The sequence below is a fragment of the Stegostoma tigrinum genome, chromosome 18 (assembly GCF_030684315.1).
Source record: "Stegostoma tigrinum isolate sSteTig4 chromosome 18, sSteTig4.hap1, whole genome shotgun sequence".
NCBI lineage: Eukaryota > Metazoa > Chordata > Chondrichthyes > Orectolobiformes > Stegostomatidae > Stegostoma > Stegostoma tigrinum.
In genome coordinates this window covers 15269098-15281255 of record NC_081371.1, presented here as the reverse complement: position 1 = coordinate 15281255, position 12158 = coordinate 15269098, and the positions used below count along the sequence as shown (strand labels likewise).

Sequence of the window (12158 nt, the reverse complement as noted above, 5' to 3'; positions counted from 1 at the left end):
TGTCTTCAAATTGCAGTAGTTCATTTTTGCCATTTAAATTCATAGAAAAATGAAACATAAATATGAATCAGATTAGCAATAAACTAGGCTAATTATTTCTAGAATATCAACATTTGCTACCATACATTTAAAAGGAGGCAATGTCAAACTTATAGTTCCTACATAAAGCACATTAACTGTATAGGATATTTCAGATTGTTCATAACTGCTTTGATTTATAATATTTAGACACAAAGGTGAGGTAGAAGAAAGCCTGCTCACAACTTCTGCAGGATCATGCAGTGGAGGGCACACACTCTCCCGTTAACGTGTCTGATGTCAGGGTAAAATGGTCAATGTTTTTGAATGTTTGTCAAAACATCGAAACATAGGAGCAAGAGCATCTTATTCAGCCCCTCAGGCCTGTTCCCCGTTCTGAGATCATAAACTGTTCACCCAGCTCAATGGTATTTTCTTGGCCTGTCCCCATGTCCTTTGATGTCATTAATATTGATACCTCCCTGTCTTGAATACATTCAATGACTGAAATTCCACAGTCCACCAGATAGAGAATTCTGAAGATTCAACATCCTCTGAATGAATCTCACTTCAATCTCTATATTTTCTGACCATATTCCCTGGTTCTAGATGCCCAGCAAGGGGAAAGATCCTTCCTGCATCCTGTGGTGCCTTTTCAGAATTTAGTACACTTCTCTGAGATTAATTTCATTAAACTAGGTTTAAGAGTCAAGGCTCTTTATATAGAATTTATACTGATAATTGTGAAGAAGAGATAGCAGGAGATATTCCCTGAGATTACTTCTCTCTAAATGAATAGCAAACAATAATTTAACAAAATAGACAGTTTCACACAGTAACATGACCTGATAATAGTCTTGTTAAAGAATGAACAACTGATTGTAATAATGTTCTGCTGTCTGCAGATTTCATATATTCCAAAAATGAGATACTCTGGAGAATACAAGCCCTTTGGCCCACTGTGCCTGCACCAGTCCGTTCAATGGTAATTAAAGTATCTGGCATCAGGGAATCAGAGCATCGAGCAGATAGATTACCCACACCCCAAATGTTCTACTCTTGTTCTCTAAACTCCTGCCTTAGATTTTATCAAAAGCCTTCTGAAAATCCAAATACACCAGGTTCAACAGATCCACCATATAAATTCTGCTACTAACATTTTTTAAAACACTCTAACACGTTTGTCAAGCGTGATCTCTCCTTCATAAATCCATGTTGGCCCAGCCCAATTATATCACTGTCTTCTGCTTGAAGTGTTATCATATCTTTTATTATTCTAATATCTTCCTCATCATTGATATCAGACTAAAAGGTCTGTATTCCCCTATTTGCTCTCCTCTTACTTTTTCAAGTGGCGAGAATATGCTTGCAATTTCCTAATCTGCAGGTACCAGACTAGAGTCTACAGGATTTAAGAAGTTGATTTAAATCCATTATCTCTTTAGCCGATACTCTGTGATGTAGATCACTGGCTCCCAGGGATTTGTTAACATCTGTTAATCTATCAAGTGTTACCTTTTCATTATACTAATTTCTTTCAGTTCCTTGTTCTCATTATCTGATCTCTTGATTCTGTATTTTTCTGGGAGATGTCTGATACCTTCCTGTCCTTGCCATGCCATTTACAAATTCATTCTTTAACATCTCTATCATTTCTCTATTTCCCATAATAAATGTTCCTGTTTCTGCATGTAAAGAACTCATATTTATCGCTGGCTAATCTTTTCTGTTTTGTACACACATTGAAACTTTTACAATCTAGTTTTCTATTCTTTGCCAGTTTACATTCATATTCTCTTCTTCCTTTTTCAGTTGCTTGATTATTCTTTGCCAAATTCTACAATCTTCTCGATCCTCAGATATATTACTTTTTTAGTAACTTTATAAGCCACCAGCTTTGTTTGAATACTATCTTTAAATTCCTTTGTTAGCCATGGATGACTCACACTTCTCTTATTGTGCCTTTGCAGAATTATTGTTTGGTGTTTACATTTTAGCAAAAAATTGCTAATGATTCATTTAATTCTTCTGAATTCAATTATGAATATCTACTGTTGACTCTTAAGTCACAATTCTGCAAAGAATTGTTGTTATTACATTTCTCAAAGATTCACAAATAGGTCTATATTGACAAAATTCCTGTCATTGTTTTATAGTGCTCGTTGTATTACATAGTAACCAGCAATGAGCTGAACCTGTTTTAAGAATACAATGCTTCCAGGACACCAGAATAATTGTTTTATGTGGAATATTTAATTTATATCTGAAATTACTGAAACAGCAAAGTAGCCCATTTGACCAACTAAAACTTTCTTTTGTTGTACTGATAGAACATAGACTGTGTGTGTAAGTCTTTGCATCACTTTGCTTCGGAATGACATTGAAATCATCTCGTCCTTCAGATACCATCTTTTCAAACCCATCATCAAAAGGTTTTCATAAACCACACAAACATAGCTCTTCAGTCTTTGTAATATTTCTTCCAGCTCCTTGAGAATTCACATGATCATAGCCCCTCAGTTGTGTAACAAAAATTCTATTTCCAAAATCCTTCAACATATGGTTACCTCCCAAATAAATGCCCGTTTTGCTCACATCTCTATGCTTGAATCTATCCAGTGAGATTTCCATTCTTGCTATTGCCTTCAGGCAAATGGGCATCATGCTCAAAAACTCAACTGGACTTAGCTCAGTTTAAATTTCTGCTTAAAAAACCGCTCTTTCTAGCATTTTTGTTATCCTTTCTTATACCTGTTTTGGCTGAAATCCAAATTTTATTTGTTCCGTGAAGTGATCTAGGATATTACTTCTACAGCAAAGAAACGTCAGCAAGTTTCTGTCCAGTGTGTGACTGGAATCTGTAATCCTCTGATTTAGGATTAAGAATGTGACAGCTGAGCAAGTTTTCCTAAAATGCATCTACTGGGGATATCAGTCAGATTAGTTGTTTTATAATTGAATCCCATCACAGCATGCTTCAAAAATGAACAAAAAAAATCTCTAATACAGTCAAGGCATCCAGATTTCCATCTCTTTAAACATAAAGGATTGCCAAAGTCGACAAGCTCAAACTTGATCCTAAATGGATTTTTAAAAAGTGATAAAAACAGGAAAAATGATCACATGTAAGTCCAGTAGGTTGAAAGGGGTAGGGACTCACTGAGACAAACACAATGTTAAGAAAAGAGGCCACATAGGCAGAGACCTGGGAAACAAGCTCAGTGGCTGAAGTTAAGCAGAAGAACTAAAACAAAACTATTTTAGTTCCATTCAGTCAAAAGGCAAACAGAGGAAAGATATACAAGATCCACTGGAAACTAAGGAAGATCACAAAATAAATAATATTCTGAATGATTACTTCATCTAAATGTTCAGATGAAAAGCCAGAAGGAGCAGAACCCTCTCCCAACAGAAATAAGCACCAAAAATTAAAATATTGATTATAACTACATAAGATGGAATTCCTGTGTAATCTAAAAGGCCTGAAATAAATAAATCAGTCATTGTTTTGGAGTAGATCTGTAGCTTGGGTTGTGGGTGTTGAGGTTGGTTGGCTCGCCAAGCTGGTTTGTTGTTCTGCAGACGTTTTGTTACCATGCTGGGTAACATCCTCGGTGCAGTCTCTGGTGAAGCGTCGATGTGTTTTCCCGCCTGGTTTTTAAACTCTGGAGTCCGTTGCGATGGATTGCCTCACTTCCGGGTTTCCTCTGTAGTGGAATGTATATGGGGTCGAGTTCAATGTGTTTATTAATAGCCTGCTTCGTGGAGTGCCACGCTTCTAGGAATTCTTGTGCTTGTCTCTGCCTGACCTTTCCCAGGATCTTGGTGTCGTCTCAGTCGAAATTGTGGTTCTCCTTGTCCTTGTGGATTGTGATGAGTGAGTATTGGTCGTGTCTTTTTGCAGTCAGTTGGTGTTCATTGACACGACCAGTACTCACTCATCACAATCCACAAGGACAAGGAGAACCACAATTTCGACTAAGACGACACCAAGATCCTGGGACACGCTAGGCAGAGACAAGCACGAGAATTCCTGGAAGCGTGGCACTCCACGAAGCATGCTAGTAATGAACACATTGAACTCGACCCCATATACATTTCACTACAGAGGAAACCCAGAAGTGAGGCAATCCATCGCAACGGACTCCAGAGTTTAAAAACCAGGCAGGAAAACACATCGACGCTTCATCAGAGGCTGCACTGAGGATGTTACCCAGCATGGTAATGAAACGTCTGCGGAACAACAAACCAGCTCAGCAAGCCAACCAACCTCAAAATCAATATTTAGTTCAGAGTAGTGTCTTTGCATCGGGGCAGCACATTGGCCTGTTTGTAACTGACTGGAATTAGGGGCATCTATAGTTGGTATCCAATAACTCTCTCATATTGGTTATCCACATTCAAGGAAGGGAATAATTCTGATATCGGATGTACATCTGTTCGATTTAAAAGAAAATCTAATGTAATTGGAGATCAGAAGGAAGTTTGAAGCGTCTCTGTAGAGTATTAACCTATTAGATAGAAGCCAACGTTGATTCAGAAGAGAAAGATTGTGATTAAAAAGCCTCCCAATGTTTTTTGATGAACTAACAAACTAAGTGAACTGTGAAAAGTTCTTTAATTTGGATTTGAGCAGCTTTTTGTCAAAGTCTGGCAAAAAGTCTTCAGTCAAGCTCAAAGTTGTCGCAGGTGGGGTGGTGTGAGGCAATAATTCAGAGAAAGCAGTTTAGAAATGTTAGAGAATTCATTGCACCAAATATGTATGATTAAGTATAAATATGGATTTCCTCACCAGCTCAAGGGACACCACCTCTTCTATTAACTGGGAATTTTACAGCTCTCTGAACTCAACTTTGCATTTAACAATTTAAGAACTTCATTGTCTATTCTGATTCATATCTTGAGTCCTGTTTTTCATGGCTTTGCATTGGGCAGAGTGTCTGGTATTCCACCATTCATACTCCAGACAAATGCCCTTTGCCCTTTGTTCCATCATATCTTTTTCATTCAATCTCTTTACACCACGGACCGTATCCCAGAACTTCCCTTTTGTTCTTAGTACTAATCCCTTCCTCTCCCTTTCAAGGCTACAGAGGCCACTATATTTCTACCTTCATTCAGTTCTGTCGAAGAGTTGTATTTGACTTGAAAAGTTAACCCTGTTGCTCTTTCCACCCAAACAAAAAAAACCCAAAGAACTGTTGATGCTGGAAATCCGAAACAAAATTAGAAATTGTTGGAAAAACTCAGGTCTGGCAATACCTGCAGAGATAGAAAGCAGTGTTAATGTTTCTGGCCCAAGTTTTTTTTCAGCAATTTCTGATTGTGATTGCTCTTTCCACCTAAGTATTTCTCGCATTTTCTGCTTTATAAAGTGTATATCTGAACTGTGTCGCTCAAAATTTGACGACACTTGCTCCTGAAAATTTTTGCTTCCCTGTAACAAATGCAACATATATTTTGAGAAGAAATCAGCTGAGGTCCAACCTGTTTAAACCGAAAATAGGGGCTACACCAACCATCCTAGCAGCAGAAAAGAGGTTTAGTGATGATTAGTGCATTTTTACTTATTTGTTAAACAGAGAAACATAGAAACTAGAAACAGGAGTAAGCCTTTCAAACCTTTAGCTAGCTCTACCATTCGATGTGATCATGTCAGTTTCCTGCATTCACCCCATACCCTTTGATGCCTTCAAAATCTAAAATACATCAATCTCTTTTTGGATATATTCAGTGATTAGCCACCACTGTTTTTACCGACTTCTAGAATTCACTATCTTTCAAGTGAAGATTCTTCTCCTCATCTCATTCTTAAATGTCTTACGAACCCGAATCCTGAGACTATCCTCCTCGTTCTGGTTTCCCAATCAAGAAAAACATCCAGCTATAATGTTATACATTTCGATCAGATTCCCTCTCCCCCTCTAAACTCTAGTGAATACAGGCTCAGTATTATTCAATAAATATACATGGATGCAACAATTCTGTACATGTCAAGTGTCAAGGCAGCTTGCAAACCAGATACGCTGTTGCTGTGAATGAAGCAGGTAGGTAAAATGGTTGATTAATGCTAGAGACAGCCGCTTTAACAGTGGCGATAACAATTAATGGATTGAAATCACACTCAGAAATTATGCTGATGCCAATAATACTCTGCAAGGTTAACAAGCTGAATTGTTAACATGCCATGAGAACTTAAAGTGATATTGTGGACTGGTTCTCCATCAAAGAAACCAGCCAATGTTCACTTACATTAAAATCAATGAGAATCAAAGAAAGATCATGTGGGCAGTTTATTACACAGTTTCACACTCAAACGTTAGGTTGGCAATCAAGCCCAAGGCATCAACTTGATTTAAAGGAGAAATTGTCTCAGGTATTAGCAAGATTGAGATGACCATTCATAAGGTCCTTGTCTGTTACATGTCCATTTCACTGAATTTAAAAACAACCCACCTCTGAATGGTGTTCCTCATTCTGCTGAAGTACCTCAATGCACAGTTCAGCCAGTCGAATTACATCTTCCAATCTTTTGGCGGGGGCTCTTTGGCTTAAGGTCTCTATTGTTGTCAAATAAAAATAATTTCAGTCCAACTGTTTATTGCTGTATAATATGCAAGAGTAAGAAAAACTTTAATATAAAACTGCACAATGAACAGCAAGTTATTAATGAATCACAGTATTGTTTTAATGTGCGTGGAAACGTGGGGAATTTTAGTATAATCAATGAAAAATTGCTTGTTATTTGGATGTGCTAGAGAGCTGAGCATCATTGCCATGTAATCTTCAGTAATAAGCCTCCTACTTCCAAACCTAATTCCTCCAACACCTAGGATAAAATAAGCAGATGCAGGGGAACATCATCAATTGCAAATTCTCTTCTGAGCCACACAACACCCTGACTTTGGAATTCTGTTCCTTAGCTATCATTGATCCCAAATCCTGGAGCTCTCCTCCTAACAGCACTGTAGGTATGACAACAACTGATGATGCGTCTTAATTTTCAATTTTGAGGTGGGTCATGGGAGTCAGGAGAATTCCCAGGGTTTGCATGCCTGCTTCAGGGTAACGAACCTGCAAGGACAGGATCTCGGTGCCAGGGGTCCCGTGCAGGCTGTGGTTGGTCCATCTGACTCAGGAAAGGGTCTGAGGCACCCACTGAGGATGACAGTGTCAAAGCAGGCAGTTTAAAAAGTCTGCCTTAGTGCAGTGGGACTTCATCCAAAGTGGAATGAAAAAATAAGGTCTTCTTAGCCCTTACCACTCTCACTGACTCACTCTCTCCCTACATGCTATCCATGGTCACTCATGACTATCATACTAGGTTTGACTCTCAGCCACCCTTCCACATGGAGCCAATAGTGACAATGAGATGTCTAAAATATCATTAATTTTCATGATATTAAAAGTAGTTTTTTTTTAACACCAGCGCAATAAAATTTTGAATCATCCAAACCATTTCACATGTCAATTTCAAAAATTGCAATTTAACTTTTTATTAGTAAACATTGTGCAATTGACAAAAGAGATTAGAGAGCCAGTGCTGTCAATCAAGCAATGCTTTTCCTAGGGCTCAGCTGTCTTAACAGTCTAAAGGTTGTCTGTGCTCTCAACCAAGCCTGATTATACCTTCTGTAGTGAAACTTATTTTTTTTGTAACATGGTGAATGTAATGAATGAATGAATGACTGTTTTTAAAATACAGCCTGTTGCCACTACAGGGTCTATTGATTCTGTAGAGTCTATAGCTGGTGAAAGGACAATTAAGTCCCTTAGGTACTTAAAGAAGGCATGATGGGCCATGGGGTATGGGCGCAGAGCAGAGCCTGAAATGAGGAGGATCTTTAAATTTATATTCCAAGGTTCCTTCATGCAGACTATGTTTCGTGATGCCTCTGAAGTGCTATGAATCAGCTGCACCCTCTCAAGGGAAACTGTGGAGGAATAGGGCATGCCTATCTCCAGAACAGGCCTAGTCAGGTCCAAATTGCTGCCTGCTGATAGGCAAACAAAGCCAGTGTGCACACTTTAAAAAAAAAGTTACCATCTCAGTGAAAGTTTAGACCATGGGCACTGACCAGTTAGAGATTGATAGCAGTCAAATTAATTTCTGTGCGCTGGCCATTGCTGTTCCTAAAAGTCTGAATGAAGTACAATGGATTATCTCATGTAACTAAGTGAGTAAGTGTGCAGTTCTATGTTGTTGCTATTAATAAGAGGCATCTGTGGATAACAAGAGCTCATATTAAAGATCACTTCCATTATCTTGGAATAAAGCAAAATATTTAATAACTACGGTCCTGTTGGTTGGTAATAGAAATATTTCTCCTGAAGTGCATGTTGGCTGTAGGTCTCGCAAAGTAGATTACATAGCTGCATAACATTATATGGGTGAATCAGTCTGGAAAGGCGGTTCTGTTCCATTTGTGTCTGCTGTCCTTATACTGCAAAGTGCAGCTATCCATTGGTTCCATATGGTCATCCCAGTATCCATTCTTTTTCATTTTTATCCTTTTTTTAATTAAATCTAGTCTGAAGCAGGACCTAGCACTAAAGCACCGTACAGGTTTGTTTGCAGCAACAGGAAGTGAAGAATGCAGCTTGGAGAGTTCTGGTCAAAATGCACTTGGACTTTTGCTGCTCATTTGAAATGGGCAAATTGTGTGCACCACATGTGGGGTGCAAGGAGTCAGAAAGGTCAAAGGCCCTTCGACTATGCAACAATCTGAATGAAATCCAAGCAACAAATACAGTCCTTGCACAGTCCTCTCGTAGGAAAGGGCATGTCAGGAACGTAAACTTTTAGCTCAAAAAGAAAAGGGCAGTGTGTTGAGGTAACCCGATTTTTCATCCCTTGCATGCATACATACTTCCCAACGACAAAACTACTTTTTCTTCACAGGAATTTCCCAAGAAACACAACAAGTTGCTCATCATAAATGCCTTCTATCTCAATGAATTTCTGAAGGTTACAGTCTACGATTGTGAACACTTCCTTTACCAACATCATGCTAGAAGTAGTACTGTTGTGCCATTAGGTTATTAATAACATATGACTCCACACACAATGGAATATGGAAGTTTAAATCTAAATGCACAAAATTATCTTCTATTACACCTAACCTCATAGTCTTTCATTTGTCATTAAAATGATCACTGCTACTCCAACTTTCTTTGGTCCATCTTTATCTTATATGGCCTCCATCGGTTGGAAGCAAAGGACATTCTGGATCTCAAATGCTTTCCTTCTGTAAGGTGGGAGTAATTCGTTCAGTGCTTTGCCTATCCTGCTTGATGTAAGGCATTTTGTTGATGCATGGCTTTTTAGCTAGATGTTTCATTCAGAGCAGGATAATCTCATCCAAATCAAATCCAAAATTTTTGTGACTTTGTTCCACTTCACTGGAAGAGACCTATCCACTATCTCTTCTGCCAATGTAATTGTTTCATCCTCCAATGGGACAGCCTGAGCAGAATGACCGGTGCAAAAGAAAAAGAAAGATCATCCTTGATTTTATCCCATCAAGAGGAATGCGGGTTTCAAGTAATAGAAAAAACATTGTAGTTTCTTAATATGATGTTAGCTGAATAGCTTCCCACATATATTACAGAGAAACATCACTCATTACCACAATTATTTGTGAGCTGTAATGATCAAGAGTAAACCATTGAGCCCTAGCATCTTCCCATTAGATCACACAGCCTGTCCTGTAACTCCTCTCAAGCAAAACTCCACCAAGTCTAGTCTTGAAAGCTACAATGGTCTCATCTTCTCCAGCAATTTGAGGGGAAAAGGCTTAATGGATTCACTTTAATTTTTAGATTACATCTCCCCCCTCATTCCTGTCTCACAGGCCATATACGTTTTGTGTAACTATCTTATGACATTATTTTAACATTTTAAACGTCTTGATCAGATCTGTCTTTCCTATATAAAGGGAAATTAATTTTCAAAGGAACTGCTTGTAAAGTTGAAACATGCTTAATAAAGTGTCACTGCATTTCTGTAACTGACAGATTTGAATCCATAAGACAGGCTAAACAAATATTGTCTCATTAAAATATCTAGTTTCAGTTAGATATTGATCATTAACCTCCTGACAGTGTAAGAAAATCTGTCTCAATTTGTGTTTAAGACTGTAATAGCATTTCCATGTAAAAGTCTTACAAACCTAGAATTTTTCACTTTATAGTAATTTGACAATATTCCTTAACTCTTTGAGATCATAGGAAATAAAAACAGGAGGCAATATAAACTTCTCAAGCCTCATTCATTAAGACAACGGCTGATCCTCTCCTTCAGCTTCACGTTCTTGTACACTACCTGTATCATTTGACAAATGGAAATTGTAATCTTAAATACACTGAAGTAACTTGAGAGAGGCCGGTATCCCCTCAACAAATCACCCTTAATTTACATGTGGAGAGTCCTTGACACTGACACTGGTCCAGTTCTCAGTGATCAGGAGGTCTGATATACCCGCGTACATCAGTCAGCCAGGAGCCCCTGATTGGACCAGGTTAACAGTCACTATCAGGGGACTCATATTCCATGAGGTCTACCTGGCTCACTTTGTTACAATCACTACATACACTTAATGATGTCCACAGCCTCAATCTTGTGTGCAAGGTGGTTCCAAAGCTTCACAACACTCAGTATGAAGGAAGTCCTCCTCATCTCAGCCCTTGTTCTGAGACAGGCCTGCATGTTCCGGATTCCTTAGGCAAGAGAAAGAACCTTTAAACGTCTATCCTGTCAAACCCCTGTAGCAGACTTTATCTTTCAAGGAGATTACTTCCCACTCTTCCAAATTCGAGAGACTGTAGCTTAACTTAGCCAATGTTTTATAGCCGGACAACAGTCTCATACTAGGAAACCATCCTGCGAGCCTTTTCTTTACTGCATTCAAAGTATGCTTATCCTTCCTTAGGTATGGAGATGAGAAATATACACAGCAATCAAGGTGCGATCTCATAAGATCACTTTCATTTAAAAATTGTGGAATACAAGCTGGTTTTCTCCGAAAATGGTCTCTCTACTGATTTTCAATGCCATCAGAGAGGCATAATGCCTAATTTCCCAAGCTTTTGCTAATGATAGCCAACAGGGCACTATCTAGTGACACTCAAGCCATCTTGGCTCACTTACTGGAGGGGCTTACTTCACCTTTTAACTGTGCCGATTTTTCAGCTGCGAAATAAAGACCTGCAGATGTGGTGATCTGAAGCAAACAAATGCAGAAATCGCTGGAGAAATTCAGCAGGTCTAGCAGCATCTGTGAACGGAAAATAGTGTTAACAGTGAGGGTCCAGTGACCTGTCTTCAGAATGTTCTGAAAAAGGGTAATTGAACTCAAAACATTAATTCTGCTTTCACTGCACAGATGCTGCAAGACCTGTTGAGCTTCTCCAGCAATTTCTGCATTTGTTTTTGACTATTTAGTTCTTTAAGAATTATGGCTTCTAACACATTATCATTACTATGCACTAAACTTTTAGTTCAATTTGTGACCAACATTCTTTTCTGTTTGTAGTTCTCAAAATTGTCAAGACAATTCTGTGATATGGCAAGGTAAGTACATGCTAAAAATTATGAACAGAGATCATGCCACTCAAGAGGATTAGCACACAGTGGCATGCATTACACAACACAGCTAGCTCAAGAACATCAACTGTGATGCTTCTGTTTAGGTAAGCAAATAAAACATTGTGCCAATATACTGAAAGGGCAAGCAACAAGGCTAAATTAAATCTGAAAAAATGTCAATTTTTCTTTTCCTTAATAAAGGGTCAATATGCCCTTTTCAAACTAGGAATTTCGATGTTCCATTTGACATACAAGAGCACAGTTTTCATGGAGTACGCAAGAATCACCCAAACATTCAAGGCCTGAAGTTAATGGCCAATGTTGGAGGGAATATCAGTACTTGTTTCAGAAAAAAAATGGCATACAACTTAAAGTAGATGTAGATTCTTACAGTAATCACTTCCTGATATGGATTAACAGCAAGTTTAAACAACTGTACAATTATTCAATTAAATTCAGTTTGTTGTTTTCCTCTCCTTTTTGTATCGTGCATTTTCAACATTTTTCGTTTTGCTGTAAATTTACACTGATCACAGAGAGCTCTTTTTTTGTG

The 12158-nt window shown here is 38.3% G+C and overlaps 1 protein-coding gene across 17 annotated transcripts in view; it reads right to left on the bottom strand.

Annotated features, from left to right (window-relative positions):
- The window catches only part of cadps2 (Ca++-dependent secretion activator 2), a 607285-nt gene that overhangs the window by 141131 nt on the left and 453996 nt on the right, over positions 1 to 12158 (bottom strand). For all 17 annotated transcript variants that reach the window (XM_059652338.1, XM_059652341.1, XM_059652344.1 and 14 more), the window contains one exon: positions 6475 to 6578. In XM_059652338.1, coding sequence (XP_059508321.1) covers positions 6475 to 6578 — 104 coding nt within the window. The remainder of the gene's footprint in view (positions 1 to 6474; positions 6579 to 12158) is intronic.